At 42.9% G+C, this 16,199-nt stretch overlaps 1 protein-coding gene across 4 annotated transcripts in view; it reads left to right on the top strand.

The window, feature by feature from the left end:
* Positions 1-16,199, top strand: part of DCX (doublecortin) — a 145,745-nt gene that overhangs the window by 108,459 nt on the left and 21,087 nt on the right. For 2 of the 4 annotated variants that reach the window (XM_075107243.1, XM_075107244.1), the window contains 2 exons: positions 8,241-8,343; positions 12,492-12,629. In XM_075107243.1, the coding sequence (XP_074963344.1) occupies positions 8,241-8,343; positions 12,492-12,629 (241 nt within the window). The remainder of the gene's footprint in view (positions 1-8,240; positions 8,344-12,491; positions 12,630-16,199) is intronic. The other 2 variants (XM_075107245.1, XM_075107246.1) reach the window with 1 other exon arrangement.

Genomic DNA, 16,199 nt, shown 5'->3' with positions numbered 1-16,199 from the left:
TTCCATTGCTTATCCATTTTAAGCAGTATTTTTTTTTCATAAAATCAGATAAGTAATTCTCTTTCTGTGAATGCAAATGTGGAATCTATTGAGTGGGTGTGTGCCTACTTTAAAGAAATAATTGAATCCAAACATCTCTTCTTTTTAAATGCAGGAAACCAGAATCTAATAAAATGTAAATCAATTCAGTGTCTGCTTTGGGCTTGCAGTCTTCAGACTGTTAAAAAAAATTTATTAAGTGCTGTGCATTCCAATATCAACATCTTTATTTTCCATCATATCCCCTTAACCCCTTAAGTCTTCTAAAATCTTTTTCTTTCTGGACATGTAGTGAAGAGCTTGTCAGAGAAGAGAAAGCAGTTAATTTAAAGTCTACTCCGCCTGTTCATTAATTCCCGATATTCACCCTGACACGTGACCTTGCTGACTCTTCCTGTGGACAAGTCTGCATGTGTTTGGTTTCTGTACCATGCTTTATTGATTGCAAATACCCAACTGATTAATCCTAAAGCACAGTTGCCTTTGTGATTTAGGACTTTGGCTTCTCAGACCTGAAATAAACTTACCACTGCCAGTTTGACTTGGGGTACAGGTGTTGGAGTATAAATAAGTCCATCAGATTTTAGTTACGTTCTCAGCTCAGCTATCTCTCAGTGCCTGTCTAGCTGCTAGTCTGGCTTCCTTAGCTCCATCTAGCATCTAGTGCTGAAAGCGAAAGGACACGATCAGGCATCTAAAATACACTAATTGTCTTTAGCTAACACATGGTCGGATGTGTTCAATTTTATAGCATTTATCAAAGCAACTTAGAAAAGAAGAGTTAATTCAGTTCTGTTCTTGACAGGCTTTATATGTGTATGGCATGCAAATTGTCTTCTATGGTCTTTTTGGCCTTAAAGGAAGCCGTTTCTGAGGACAGTTTTTCCCATTCTGAACTTCAGAAGCCTCCAAGCTGAAGAGGTATGATGATTTAAAGAAAGCAAATGGACATCTCTGGGTTTGGTTTTTTTTTTGAGCATAACCATTAGATCTGCAGAAACTCAGGGAACGGTTTGAAGCTACCTACGTACTGGTATCGCTTTCTGTTCTGCTCTCTAAATTCTTAAAGAGGAGGGATGTTACAGAGAGAACAGAGTCATTATGACTCGGGGAGAGGAGCAGAGGAAGAAGCCTTGCACTGGCCCTCACTTACCCTTCACTTGTGCAGAATCAAGCAGTTGGTTAAAGATTACAGTCCCCAAGATGGAAGATGTTCAGCCCCCAGGTCAAACCTGTGGTGGTGTTATTCCAAATCTCCTTTGCCAGACCTCTGCCAGCCATTTAGGCAGGGGTCTTTCCTCATTCCATGACATAAGGAAGAGATGGAAAGTCTGGAAGCCGGACTACGTACATAAATCACTGTTCTGAATGATCACTAGGTACAGTGTCTGATCATTCATCATTCAGCCTCACCTGGCTCCATCAGCTAAAAATAGAACCTCTGATAAAGACATTTCTCAGAAAGGTGAAGGCAGCAGTTCAGTTAACCCTCCTGGTGATGTATTCCTCTTCAGAGATGTGCTCTGTCATCTTGGCAAACAGTGACGGCCAGTCCAGGCTACCGGAGGCCTCCTGCAAAAGTGGCAGCCACAGGAGCTGCAGATCTCGATCCAGCAGTGAAAGCAACCGAAATGTGGCTGGTGCCTCTGCTACTGCTGTGACGCTGCTCATACTGGTCAGGAGTGACAGTGAGGGCAACCCGTTAGCCGTGCAGACACAGCAAACCGTCAGTCTGCAGATTATGAAAGGGAACAAAAGGAGCTGGTTAATCATAACACCCTCTTAAAGCACAGGAGGTTCTGCACGGGTAGGTGATTCAGACTAAGGCTTAAGACCTCAGGCTTTTGATTTCTAATTCTTTTTAATTATTTTGTGTATTAATGAATCACGATTTTTAAATACTCCTGCTGCCTCCTGGAGGATGGTGGGAAAAGCCAGTTATTCACGGCTGGGCAGGTATATACCCTGCAGATTTACTGCTCCTTTTCCAGGTGAACTCAGAATCTCTGTAGCATCACAGATATTTCAGCAAACTGCAAGCTCCTACCCAGAGAGATGCGTGAGGCAAGCTCCATTTTGTCAAAATCCTGAAAAATGCTTAGTTCTACAACTACTGTATTAAAATGAACAAGAAGGCTCAGCATATCTCAGAAGGCCATATTTTTCCTTTCTGCAATTAAAATTGCTGCAGCAGACACTAATGGACTGTCACTGCAGAAATCCCCTCCTGGAAATCCTCGCTATATTGTCCTCTCAGGGAAGGTTTTTCTAATATAAGCAGAGAAGGATTTCATTTAATGAGAAAAGAAACCACGCTTAATAAAAACCTAAGGAATTGCAAATAGTTTTGTACTCTCTAAAATCTCTGTTAATCTCTACCAACTTCTATTTCTTCCATAATACATATTACAAAGGTTTTAAAAGAATCAAACCTTGACACAAAGAAAAATGTTACCATCAAATCTATTAGAAACAATTACTTTGTAAGAAATAAATTTGTGCCTCATCAACTGCAGTGTGAAGATATAACTTCCTTCATTGGAACGGCTTAAGATACAGGAATCGGAGAGGAAACATTTCATGCAGTATGGTCCTTTTCAAGTCAACATTGCCTTTTTAATCCTGAATTTCAAATTAAATATTATCCTCCTTTAAAGAAAGGTATGCACATATATCTTGGAAATCGATGTTATTTATCCTGTCTACTGTAATTATACACACAAGTTTAATTCTTGTTATAAAAAAAAAGTTTGTTGACTTAAAAATGGAAAAAGACAAAATCTTATGAACCGGGTGGTTTCCAGCACCACTGCTAAGGGTGCATGATAACAGTCACCAACAGATCACCGTTTTCAGGTAGCAGCGTAGCTCCTTGCACTAGCGGGCTGCTACCGGGTTTTGTCTTGTACTTCAATAAATTCATAGCTAACAGCAAAATGCAGCATTAAAACCCAATGATTTTCAGGTTATCATCTGGGGTAAATTTTTGTTGATGTGAACTTTCTTTCAGGGTTTTCATGGTGTTCCAGACTAATTATTGGATATAATTGGAACAGTAGATTAGGGTAAGCTAAAGCAGAACACACACTTTCCAAACAGTCCGGACTGCGTGGGGGGAGACTGGTACTATTCTTCTTCTTTTTTTTTTTCCTGAGAAAACATGAGAAAAACACTTTAGAAGAATGGAGATGAGAAGACTTATAAGGTTATTCTGGAGTCACTAAATTAAAAAATTAATGCAGGGTAGAGGTTTGGCCTTGCTTGTCAAGAACAACCCTGAAATGTTCCACACCGACTCATCAGGCCTCGAACCAGCTACCCCAGCACTGCAGCCCGTGGTCCTGCTTCCCAGCTTGCGTCCCCTTCAGCTCCTCGTCCTTAAGGGATGAGCATATCTAGGGCTTTCTGCTGGTGTTTTTCTTTTTCTATGCACTGCTTAGGCAAGCTGGCTCTGGTGCTGTAAGATCTGGTACTTGAGTCGCATGTTTTCACAAAGAAAGTTTACTCCTGCGACTTTATGTAGACAGCAATATGTATGGGGCATGTTTCAGGGACATACAGTAATGATCAAGGTTTTAAGTTTAATAAACAAAAGGTAAACAGAAAATACCACACACGTGGTGACCATAAGCAATGTAGCTAAAACTGCATGATATGTGACACCTGTTATTTTCTGAATTTTCCAATATTTTGCACTATTTAATGAGAGTGGCGTTGGGTTTTGGCTGTCTTTTCTACCATGTTGTGGTGAGTTCTTAATAGTGGGAGTTACAGCAGGAAACAAAAGGGAACAAATAAAGCAAATACAGAAGTTATTGTTTCCTGAATATTAGGAGCTCAACAAGTATATTATCTAGTTTCTTTACCAGCCTCCAGTACTCATCCAGCCAGCTGCTCATAATTATAAAATACACATAATAACCTATTATCTGAAGGGACGAGAATGCAGCAAAGTGAATTGCAAGTATCTCTGCTTGACATGTAATCAGGTTTCTATCCTTGTGCATGCTGGTATTTTTCCATCGCATTTGGACCCGTAATCTGAAGGCTTTCTTGGTTGCCTGGACTTTCTTTTTGCTTGTGGTGGTTATGCGGAGTTCAAGGACAAGATAAACACTTCAGCTTATGACCTAGAGACAATAAAAGCACATCTGGGCTCTTTCTGATCTCATCTAAAAGGCTGGGAAATTTCTGAACCCTTATGTTGTGATCTAGCTTTGCACTGCATTTAACTGCACAGTGGTTTCTGTACTGAAGGGTGAGCTAAGCAACCCATAAGTCTTTTCCATGGCCTAAGTACAGTACTTAGTATTCAAGTGGGAACTGGTGTATTGAGCCAAACCCAATTATTTGCAAATGAATCAGTGCCATGCATCCTCAGGGGGAGGTCTGTAATACCAAGTGCTGGTTTGAAATGTCACCTTTTCTGTGGGATAATTCTCTATAGGTAACATGTTAACTATTCGCAACCTAATTTTAGGCAAAGAGAAACCGGAATTCACTGAAGTTTGCAAAGAAAATTCTACCTTCGACCAAAGCCGTAGCAGATTTCAGCTTGCTCCATTTTGAAAGTCATGCCAATGTGAAAAGCAAGCTTTTCACTAATATTTGGCACCTTAACCAGAGCTGGCACTCTTAGGCCATGCTTTAATTATACATTATATTAACCAGTGTGAAATACTGAGCCTTATTAAGATAGCCAAAAGCCTCCTTTATAGTTGATTTGTTAGAGCTTGAAATTAACTTTTCACAGTTCAGCTCAAACGGAGCAGTAGATATGGAAATTCAGCTCTGTCTACAGTAAGTTTCCCCACAGTTATCTCCAGTGCTCTCTCCAGTCCCTTGCAATGCATGTACCCTCTGTAAAGACCCCAGGGCCTGGACATGCCAAAACACTGGGCATCAGCTGTCAGCCTACCTCCGTTATAAACGTCAGTGCCAATCTTGCAGTTGCTTGGAATGGTCTCCTGAAAAAGTGGAACTTGAAAAAAGCCGTGTTTACCCTGGGCTCAGATGTGTGGCTGGTGGGCTGCACCAGGCTGGCTGACGCTGGAGATGTTCCACTCTGGTGTGTTCGCAGGCAAGCTTTTTTTTCCTGCTGAAACAGTACTTAGTACATGGCTGGGATGTCAGGAGCTCAGGCTGAAGTTCTAGGCACAGTTGCATAGACGTACTTTGTTGTCCTCCCAGCCCTTGGAGGCAGGTGCTGTGCTGAACGCTTGCCTCTTGAATAGCTACACAAAGGCGTTGAAGGTGGGCCTTCCAATGTTTTCTCTGTAGTGTTTTTCTCCTCTTCAAAATAACAGTGTTACTTTCCACTTCATATGAGTTTTCAAAGCATTTTCTGAAGATGGAAGATCTTTCTTTGCCTCAGAAGAGCCCCTATCAGCTTGCCAGGAGCCTGAATAAAATGCAGTTTTCTACAAGATACTGCTGGCAAGCCTGGGTGTTTATGGAACTCTCCAAAGAGCACTGATGTGCACAATTTTCCACTAGTTGTTGCTCTGAGATGCTTCGGGTTAACTTTAGGTACATGGAGACAACACAATCGCATTATCATGAGTTACTGCGTGATTACCACTGGTTCCAGTGGAGTTGCCATTGGCACATAATCTTGCTTTTGCTGTGTAACTGAAACAGTTATTTCACCAGTAACTGTGTAAATTACCGCAACTGTAACTGTGTAAAGATCTAATTATTCACAGCGCAGCACCTAGAAAAGTGGATGCCAAACGGACACCAGCAATACTGTCCTGGCTGGTACAAAAGATGCACAGCAGTGCTCCCAGCTTTGCTGGCCAGCCCCCTGCACAAGCGGTAGAGGGGAAGGCAAGCAGTACTAAGGTCTTCTGCCCCTAAGTATCTGCAGGTGCAAAGGTATTACCTGCTTGAAGTGCTAATGGTGTTAAGTGGAGGCACCTTTGTTGCTTTTCAGCCCTTCTTGATAGTCCCACTAAAATGAGCAAAGCCATAACTGGCCACAGCAGACATTTGGAGTCTGCTGGACTTGGTGTCTTACTGTGTCCCACACCCTTGTGGGCTGGGTTCTGCATAGACAAGGTCTAATGAGGCTGCAGCCACAGTCTTTCTTCAGTCAGAGCAAAACCTGTATATTCTTTCATTGGTCAATATTTAATGGCAGATGGCAGAAGACAGGAATGAGAGGCTGTACCTCCTGCAGCATGCTCCAGCTGAAAGGGAGCTGCAGCAGAGCCAGGCCCATTACTTTAGAAAGGCAGCACAGAACCAGAGGTCTTAACATGAACCAGAATATCTTCACAGGACTTCAGTTCTCATTATGATGGCGACATTGGACAGGATGCTGTGGCCCATTTCCCTGCAGTAGCATGCAAGTATGAAGTAGGTGTCTGTAGCCAAGAAGGCCTAGAGAACGTCCATTCCATGTGCTTGCACACTCCACAAGAACATTTCCTAACATGACATAAGAAATCTGAGTCCTATTTTAAACAAATCAAAATATAAAAAGCCAGGAGCAATGCCTTCAAGTACACTATATTGCAGAAAAAGAGTAGTAGCCAACCACGGGCATCACTATTGTGCCACATCACTCAGACATCCCCATGGAGTTTGTAATGTCCCACACTATGGGAAAATATTAAATAGGACCCTCTAGCTGTACAGAGAGCTGAGTTGTCCACCAGTCAGTGAGATGATATTCCTCAGCCAGCTGGGAGGACAGTGGCAGATGCTAATTTCATCCTATCCTTCATCTCCCAGATAATTACAGAGAAGTAGGAGGACAGGCAACAAAGACACAAGCCTGATGTGCCCTTGTGTCCCAGTCAGACCACCCTTTGAATAAGATTTATCACTAGGACGTGCTTTTCAAAGTCTTTAGAACTTCCTCCATTTCCCTTGTTCCTGTACCTAATCAGGTATTTTGCTTGTGTTTCGTGATGAATATTGCTGATTCACCTCTTGATTTTGTTAAAAATATTGTTAAAACAAGTAGTCCATCATCTGTAGAGTAGTAGGGAGAGTTACAGATCTCTGCCAGTTGAATATGGGGACTAGCTCCCAGCACAATGGCATTTTAAACTTCTCTCCTGATAGCATGCTTCCAGCGACCTGCCATGCATTTTCAGATTTCCAGACGCTCAGATAGCAGGTCTCTGATGAAATCAGTGGATCTGGAGCTCCCACACCTTGCACTTTGCTTTCATTCAATGCTGCAAGGGAAGGCATGGGTCTGGAGCTCTAGGTACTGCAAGATATAACTTCCCCCTTTTTAGGATGGCAAAAAAGAGAAGCAAGGTATCCAGAGACATTAGCCAGCATGACCCATGTCTCCTGTTTATCTCGAACAGCTTTCTACATCCTGCTTTTGTGGTGTCCCCAGACAGGGGTCTTAGTTTTAGGTGACTGAAAGCTATTGCTTTTCCTTTTCCCCCAGAGCTGTCCTAGGGCAGAGCTCCCACGCTCCCAGCTGCCGCACACCTCCCCTCCCTGGGCTTGTGCCTTCCTTCCCCACCACCCGGCCTTCTGTGGGATAGGCAGCTCTGCAGTGAGGAATGGTACTTTACCATCCCCTGTCTGGGTGGCAAAAGCAGGGACAAGAAGACACAACATCTGGAGTAAATCTGTGGATTTAAATGATGCTTGGGTGGAAAGGGCACCCAAAGATACTTTGGGCCTCTCTCTCATTGGCGCAGATAAACCTTTTGGTTTTGAAACCTATCAGCAGGATTGCCTGCTCAGGAGGAGTCACATCTCTACTCCTGTGCTGTGCCCAGCAGCTCTTTGCCTTCTTAGTCGTTCTTTGAGTTTTTAGGCTCTGTTGGTACTAAGACACTCATTACCGTGGGCAGTGGTGTCTCAGCCTTGCCTACCAGCATGGCATGGGGCCATCCCTCCTCCTTATTTTAGAAGTAGCTCAGGAATGCCTGTGTCATTCATGAGGGTGACTAATGTATTCTGTCACCGCTGAATGGATTGGAAATGCCGTACCTCATAGAATTTGCAAGGTAGTTGGGATTTTTTCTCTCTTTTTAATTACATTTTTACGCTTGACTTGCCCAGAGAAGTTGTGTGGTGTGCACCAGGCTTACGGAAGCAGGACTGAATTAGCATGGGACGGGGGGGACAGCGGAGGGGCAGCTCCCTCCTGTTTAAATTAAAACTAAGCCACAGCAGAATGTTGCCAATTAAAAATAAAATGAATGACTTTGCTCTCTCTGTAGGTGACCTGTCTCCACGATTTCTTTGGGGATGATGATGTGTTTATCGCCTGTGGTCCAGAAAAATTCCGCTATGCACAGGATGACTTTTCTCTGGATGAAAGCGGTAACATCAAACACAGACTGCTCTCCAGTCTGCGTTTTTATTTCATTTCCATTCAGTTGCTTGTATCAGATAATAATGCTGCATGCTTTTGTTCTGTTTTTTAAGACGTAGTACATGAAATTTAACATCCTTTTGTGATACTTGTACAGTCAGTGGATATTATAATAGGGCAAATACTGACTGAGGTAGCCCAAGTCAGAATAGATGGACTCCTACACTATTTGACATTTACTGCAAAATATATCCTTTCAATTTCATCCGGTTGCAGTCACACAGACACATTTTTCTTGAGAATTAAGCAGTAGAAGGACTCTTGTCCTTACGTACACATGTGAATATTAAAAAATGTGAACAAGCACAGTTAAAAGGAAATTCACTCCCTCCGCTACTTCCTTCTGCTGATTCACAAAGCAGGGCAATAATTCCCTTTTTCTGGGAGGGGAACAACGCTGGGACAGCACCATTATTTATTCCTGTTACAGCTGCAAGCACAGATCTATAATAATGTGAGTCTCTGATCAATTAAGCCATGAAATCTTTGATTTCACAGAATATTCAGAGCTTGCTTGTAGGAGTTACGACCTACCCCACCTGGCAACTGTATACACCAACAGTGCAGGCTGTCTGCTGGTGACAGTGAGTGCAACAAGGGTAAATTAATGTCACTTTGACCATTTAAACTAGAAGAAAATGTGGTCTTCAAACATTCAGGCTCATTTCCCAAAGCTCTCGGTATCCTGTATAAGGAACAGGATCCCCATGCTGTCTTACATGCTACAAACTGGCTCAGCATCGAAGACTAAAGAGGATTTTTGCTGTGTACCAGGAAGCCTCTAATCTTCAAGCACTGTATTTTTATGACTCCTTTGCAAGCCTGATTTTTTTTGATGCTGGTACTTCTGACCTGTGTACTCCAGATGAACCCATTTGATGGTCTGGGGTAATTCAAAGAAAGTTTCCAAGGTTCGGCTGAAACTTTGCAGGCAGAGAATAAAGCCTGCGTAAGGCTGGGGAAGCAATCTGTAACCTGAACTTCCTATTTTTTTTAACACTCGGCAGTTGAGTCAGCTCCATGGGGAGTTCCACACTGTAAAAGCAGTTTGGATGCAATCCTAGCAGAACAACTTGATGGGAAGCCCAGCTCTCTGCCTACACTCCTGATTACTACTGATTTTTCCAGCTTGGATTTCTCTAACAAAAATAAGCCAAGCCTGCTGTTGGAAGGCATCGAGTAACTGCAGCTCTCAGTGGTATTTTCAGGGGGGTAGGGGTGCCCTGCGCCTCTCAAGAGGCAGATGAGGAGCTACTAACCAGCAGCATTTTCCCATTATACACCCATCATCCTTCCTTGTTATGAGTCAGATGCTGCAAGGAGATCTGTGAGTCCTGAGGTCCTGCAGATGAATGTCACTTATTAAAATCTCCTCTGTCGCGGGGCACTTTTTCTTGCCTGTTTGGATGACATGCACTTGGATTGCTGGTTATTATGTTCACTCTGGCAGGACATCAGGAAACAAAATGAGAAATAGCATAAGAGAGGATTATGTCATCTTTTTCCTCCTGACTGCCCACCGCAGCTTCCGCCCCACAATCCCTGTTGCTGAGCGCCTTCCAGATGACGATGCTCTGCCTCACTCGCACCAGCTGGTTTCAGCATCAGCCCACAGAAATGTCACGCCCCCTGTGATGTTGAGATCCCTGTTTACACCAACTTCAGCACAGTCAGGTTTCCACCTCTAGAACCTGGTTTCAAGATGCGCAACTGCTCAGTGATTGCCTTTGGCGTACTGACACTTGCCAATGGCTGAGCTGGAGGAATTCCTCAGAGTCAGCCTTTCTGTGCTGGAAAACACAAAGCTGAGTTTCTTTCCAAGGAATTACTCCCCTGGGAAGAAAATAAATTTGAACGCTCTTGAAAAGACACAGCATGAAGTATTTTCACTTTTTAGGTTTATTTTTTCAGGGAGTAATTCAGGTGACTAAACATAGATGTCTGACACCCTCGGAGACCCCCTTGGTTTCTGAGGTACCCACGTGATATATGACTAACAGATATCACACAGGGGCTCCAGGAGACCCACTCTGCTCTGGGGAGGCTGTACTCTAGTGTATCTTACATAGTATTTGGTGCTTATGGCTGGACAAATAAGTCCTGCGCTAAGATTGAAATGTGGCAATGGTTTTGGTAAACAGCTATATGTGAGAGCCTTGAAAGATATTACATTGAGGACAGTCACCATTGGAATAATCTCCCCAGGGAAGTGGTTGACTCGGCCACGTTGGACACCTTTGAGAGTCATCTGGACAGGCTGCTGGGCCATCTTGTTTGGACTGTGCTCTTCCCAGAAAGGTTGGACTAGATGATCCCTGAGGTCCCTTCCAACCTGGGATTCTGTGATACTTCTGCAGTGACTGAAAATTATTTTTCCCCATGTTTTGGCTTGGTTGATTAACAGCAGGAGCAGTTATTTGCACACTCTCCCTAGTGGCTATTTCACAGTGTCTCATCAAACACTATATTCTTTTAGTATCAAGGATAGTCTACCTTCTACCACCCCCACCACCCCCCAGTCATTACTGCTCTTTGGGTATACAAAAATGCAGCTACGTTGGTGCTGGAGCCCTATAAACATTTCTGTGGCATCTGTGAGAAGTCAAGTACTGTTGAAGAAAAAACCACAGAACTTTTTCTATCCCTGATTTACAGTTTCCAAAATTCATTTAGCAGGAGAGAGAATAAACTCATTGTAGGTTTAATTATTGCCATGTAGTATCCCTGGAGCACAGGGCATCCTCTCTTCATATCCTTGTACTGCATGACCCAACAACAAACTCTGTCGCAAACCATCTGGAAGAAGAAAAGACTGACTCTTGACTGTCTGAGAACAGGGAAAGCCTGGGGAAAAATTTAAGGCAATTACATTTTCATAGATATACTGATATATAAATAAATAACACATACATTTAGGTCAGACAACTTGTTTTCGGTTGACCAATTATTTAACCGCTATGTGCTGCTTTAGTTGATTCCCATTAGGGAATGCATGCTGAGCTGAACTTTTCCATAAAAACTGTCTGTATGTGGAACATCTAATTCATGTCTGTAAAAAAGACCTGTTTTCCACATCTTGGTGAGGACATTGTGTTGTAGGAGATGAGGTGAGACCAGTTAGTGTTTGACAAAAAGGAAATCCCCTTTTTATTGCCGCCTTCTTAACTGGGTTGAGTTAATAACTTGAGGGGTGGAAAGGGCTTTCTCTGTTAGCTCTCAATGTAAATAAATGGTTTTGAAGATCTGGCATGTCTGAAATCCTGGGACACACAGAGGTTTGTTAGCATTTCAGCTCCCTTCTGCACGACACTGTGGATCATGTTTACATTTTCCACTCTTCCTGGCCTATTTATTTTTTAAGAAAACACAGTCGGGGTTCTCATCTGCTCAAGTCTTTAAGTACATAAATCTACTGGACTTGTTTATACAAACGTTTCTGAAAGGGATGGCCAGGACAGGGGACAGACAGGTTTTGTTAATCCATTTTTATGTCTTTACTTTCTGCATCTGAAAAGTTGCAGCTTGTTGAAGCCACAGAAGAGGTTGATGCAGGCTGGCTGAAAGCCTCCTGGGGCAGGTGTCCCATCCGCCTCTTAGAGACCTTTCCATTATGCCATGAGCTGTTTGCTGCCTTTCTGCACCTGCATAAACTGCACTCATCATTCCTACTACTAGGTCTTCGTGGAAGGGTTACAGCAAATTAACTGGTTTTTTGGCCTGATTCTTCCCTCAGTCAGCGTTGACCGTTTTCATTGTGCTCACTGGTTGGTGAGAACCAAGGCAAGGGGAAAGGCAGAAAATCTTTGGTAGCACACAGCTGCGGAGAGGGCCCCTGCTAGGGAGCCAGCCTGATCTTGACAGAACTGTCTCAGCACATCCTCTAGAGGCGCAAAGCTGTACTTTTTGCTCTTCCCCTAAAAAGTCTCCTTTCTGCTCTGGAGAAAATGTGGAGTTATCAGCTTTTCCCTTCCTGTTGACGTTTTCTACAGCTCTTTGGAGACAAAGCACTAAGCTGCCCCTGGGTGTTTCGAACCTGGTGTCCATAGGCAGTGAGAGTAGGTAGGGAGGTAACCACAGTTGCTGTTTGTTTCCTTAGAGTGCCGGGTGATGAAAGGGAGCCCCGCGGCTGCCACGGGCAGTAAGTCATCTCCCACCCCTCAGAAGAGCTCAGCAAAGAGTCCAGCCCCCATGCGCCGGAGCAAGTCTCCAGCCGATTCAGGTAACCATCAAGATGGTGAGTGATTGTTTTCTGGTGTCTGAATATCAACTGTGTTCAAGAGAAAAGCATGTATTGTCTGTCTTTGGATACACTGACCTTGGTTGTTTGCATATGAAACTTTGGCTTTTTTTTAAAAACAAGAAGCTGGTGCTAGTCCACGGGGGCACTTAAAAAATTTTGGAGAGGAATTCTCTGGTCCGTTAAGTGAAGTTGTGAGTTTGGGTCATGCCACCCACAGTCTCACAGCCTCCTGCCCTAACAACATTTTAAAAGAAGTTTCCATTTCATAGGCAGGAAATCAAGGCCCACAGTACTCCCATATATTCCCTATAGATAAAGACTGATTTAGAATAACCTCCTGTGCAATGCAAATGTTCATTATTGTACAGGTCAGAAGTGTCCCCTTCTAATCATTATTTAAAGAAGAACAGTGACCTTGCAATTGGAGAACTGGTGATGGGTTTATTGATGTGATACTGAGGCATTTGTTCAGTAATAGAAGAGAAGGAAAATGAGAATCCTGATTTGCTGCAGCAGCTTGCACTATTGGAAGCGCCTCCCTCCCTCTTCAGTAGCAAGTGGACTGGCAGTCTTGCACACCTGGAGAGCTGCAGAGCCTAAAAATTAAAGGCTGGGCTGAATATCACACTTCCAGTAACTGGTAGTTTTTAGAGTCATGATGGAGAGGGTGGATCTCCAGGTGTGTCATCTGTCTGCCTGGTTTCTTCCAAAAGAGAACCAGACATGGCCTTTCACTAAAATGGCCAAATCTCCAGATAAGCACTTCAGGATTCCAGGAGAGCTTCATAGCTTCAATTCCTGTGACCCACAGTATTAACACAGGCAATATAAAACAGAAATTGCTTTTACCTTCATAGAAATACATTGCATATTGCATGTGAACGCCACACAACAGTTGAATGTCAGCAGATATTGGATTACTAGATACAAAATTCTCCTGACAATATTCAGAAAGGTTTTCCCCAGGAAGCAGTTAATTTTCTTAGTGTCTCTTGATGTTCTTCAGCTACTTAAAGAGACAATGTGAAATTAATTGGCACATGCCAAGACTCTGTGATTTTAAAAAAATCTAACTTTAAAAAAGTTATTTCTCTGTAAGGAGACTCCACATTCATAGAGTTTTTTTCAAAATTCCAGTATTGGCTGTTCTTAAACTCAGGCTTGCTATAATCTAAAAAGCTTTTACAATCCCAAATGGATGGTAAAGTTGCGTAGGGACATTGAAGGCATGATGGAAAATATGTTGTTGATTTTTAAAAAAAACCCAAAGAACTCCCATTCAATGATCTGGGAGTCACCTCATGCGTGAGTTGTGAAATAGCATTTAAACCTTCTCCACAAGCATCAGGTGCTAATTACCATCAGAACTGGACTTCATTGCATGAACCTACATGCAATGGCAACTATTGTGTTCCTGATTTTAACTGATTGAATGACTCACAGAAACAAAATGGTGAGTCATCTGATGAAGTTTAATGAACACAGTTAGTAGAGCCTTTCAGAAGGAGATTAAAATAACCAGAAATGCTGAACAATAGCCAGTGCCTGGAGTTAAGGCCAGTAATGAATGACAAATCAGGTTTCTTTAATCCATATAGACAAGGGTCTTTCGTACTTCCCTGTGATTTCAATACAGAAAAAAAATGGCAGCCTGTCCTGCTTAATGAGAATAAAAAAAGACTGAACTCTCTCAGCACTGGAAAGGTAATCAAAGAGAGTTGTTTTCTCAGGACAGAAACAAAAAAAGAATACCATCTTGTGTTCTTGTCCCCTGAATTTGTAATAAATAAAGTGGGTCTACACACACTTAAGAGTCAATGTTTACATAAGCAATCAACAGGCTTAGCTGGATTCTGAAGTTATCCCAATAAAAAGGCAAGAAATGCTGATTGAAGCCTGATTAGTAAAAGCTGATCTGACCCATTTTTTTCAGCATTCTCACTCATTTAATTTGTGAAAGGATTTAAAAGGAGTTTTATTTCAAGTATATGAAATATATTTCCTATGTGATCTTCTACCCATTGGTACCTTCTGTCCTTGCTGTCTTTCACTCTGCTATGGTTGTCATACCAGAACTTGGAGTTTCCTTGATACTCTATGTTAGTTTCTGTTCTTTTCAGTTCTTTTTCATGTAGGTTTCTGTATCATTTTTCCACCATGGTCTCTAAGGCCATTGTGACATATCTGGGCACTGATGTAAATGCAGATTCTGAGGTAAATCACCACAGTGCTTGCGTGAAAGAAGTCTGAACCCTCCCCACTACAAGCACGCCACAGTTACAGAAAAGGGTATTATTTTCTTCTGCTTTACCATCCTAATCGTTCCATTTCCCTGTTAAAGCATATGGGAAAATGGTACATTATTTATCAGCAGCAAAAATGAGAATGCAGTGGATGTACATGCGGATAGGGGTCCGCATGCGTTGTCCACAGAGGCGTCTAAGGCTTAAAACAGACTGTGCACGCACAGCTGTGCCTCACTCCTTGGCAAGAGCTTCGATGCTGCCAGCAGTGAGTGGACAAAAGCAATAAGTCAGTGTACAACTGCTTCAGCAAAGCTTGCTAGTGCTAATTCTGAGGATATAATGTTGACAGCATGCAAACATCGCATCCGCTTCCTCTACCATCCGCTGTAGGAACGCTTCAGATCTTTATGTGTCAACATAAATAAAACACGTCTCATTCTAAAGTGTGGAAATACTTTGTGCCCAAGCAGCAGCTATCCTCCACACAGGCTGGGGTATTCAGGGGCTTGTGTTTTATTCCAGTCTCCTCCACTGGCTTGCTCTGTGGCTTTGAGTGCATCATTTAAGCTCTTCATGCCTTCTTTCCCAATGGATCATCCAAGACAGTGATAACCAACCTGTATACAGAGCTCTGAAATCTACCCATAGAATCATGCACAGGAAAGAGCTTTGAGGCTCTTTATTTGGGGCTTTTTGTGTGTTCTGAAAGGGTTTGGAGGAGAATATTGCTAAAACCAAAGCTATTATTTCACAGATTGCCAGAGACAAAAGACCCCTCCAGCCCAGAGTAGCTGCAGCATGTGCCCCAGACCTTCCAACAGAGGCCAGCCTCACTCTAGCAAGGCTATCTACACTACCAGTGGATCAGAGACTGCTCCAGCAACCTGCACACTCTCTAACACATTCAATCCTGCTGCAATAAACTCTCAGGTTGTGCAGGTGAATGAATACAACTGTGTGGCTTAATGCTGTGTTAGCCATCATCATAGTCTGTGTAAATCCCCATCTAAGTGGATTTGTCCGCCTGGAAGCTTTCTGTGTAGAGATCTGCCTTCTGTGCCAGGCGATCTCCAGTAATCTTTGATATCCTTTGCTCCTTGGCTATGGATTTAGTGATCTACTTCTCAATGAGAAATGTAGATCCAGGTGTAACTAGCTTTCTGTGAGAGCCACAGAAAGAGTGTACTGCTGGCTGGAGACTGGTTTCCCCTGATGGCACCCAAAGCTTTGCTCCTGACTGTGGTCTCTGGAGCCGCCTCTGAGGCAGAACAACAGCAGAATACAGAAGGAAATATATGTAGCAAGTCTGTAAATCTAG

This window comes from Phalacrocorax aristotelis, chromosome 11 (assembly GCF_949628215.1).
Source record: "Phalacrocorax aristotelis chromosome 11, bGulAri2.1, whole genome shotgun sequence".
Lineage (NCBI taxonomy): Eukaryota > Metazoa > Chordata > Aves > Suliformes > Phalacrocoracidae > Phalacrocorax > Phalacrocorax aristotelis.
The sequence above is the reverse complement of the archived record's forward strand: the minus strand, read 5'-3'. Positions and strand labels throughout refer to the sequence as shown.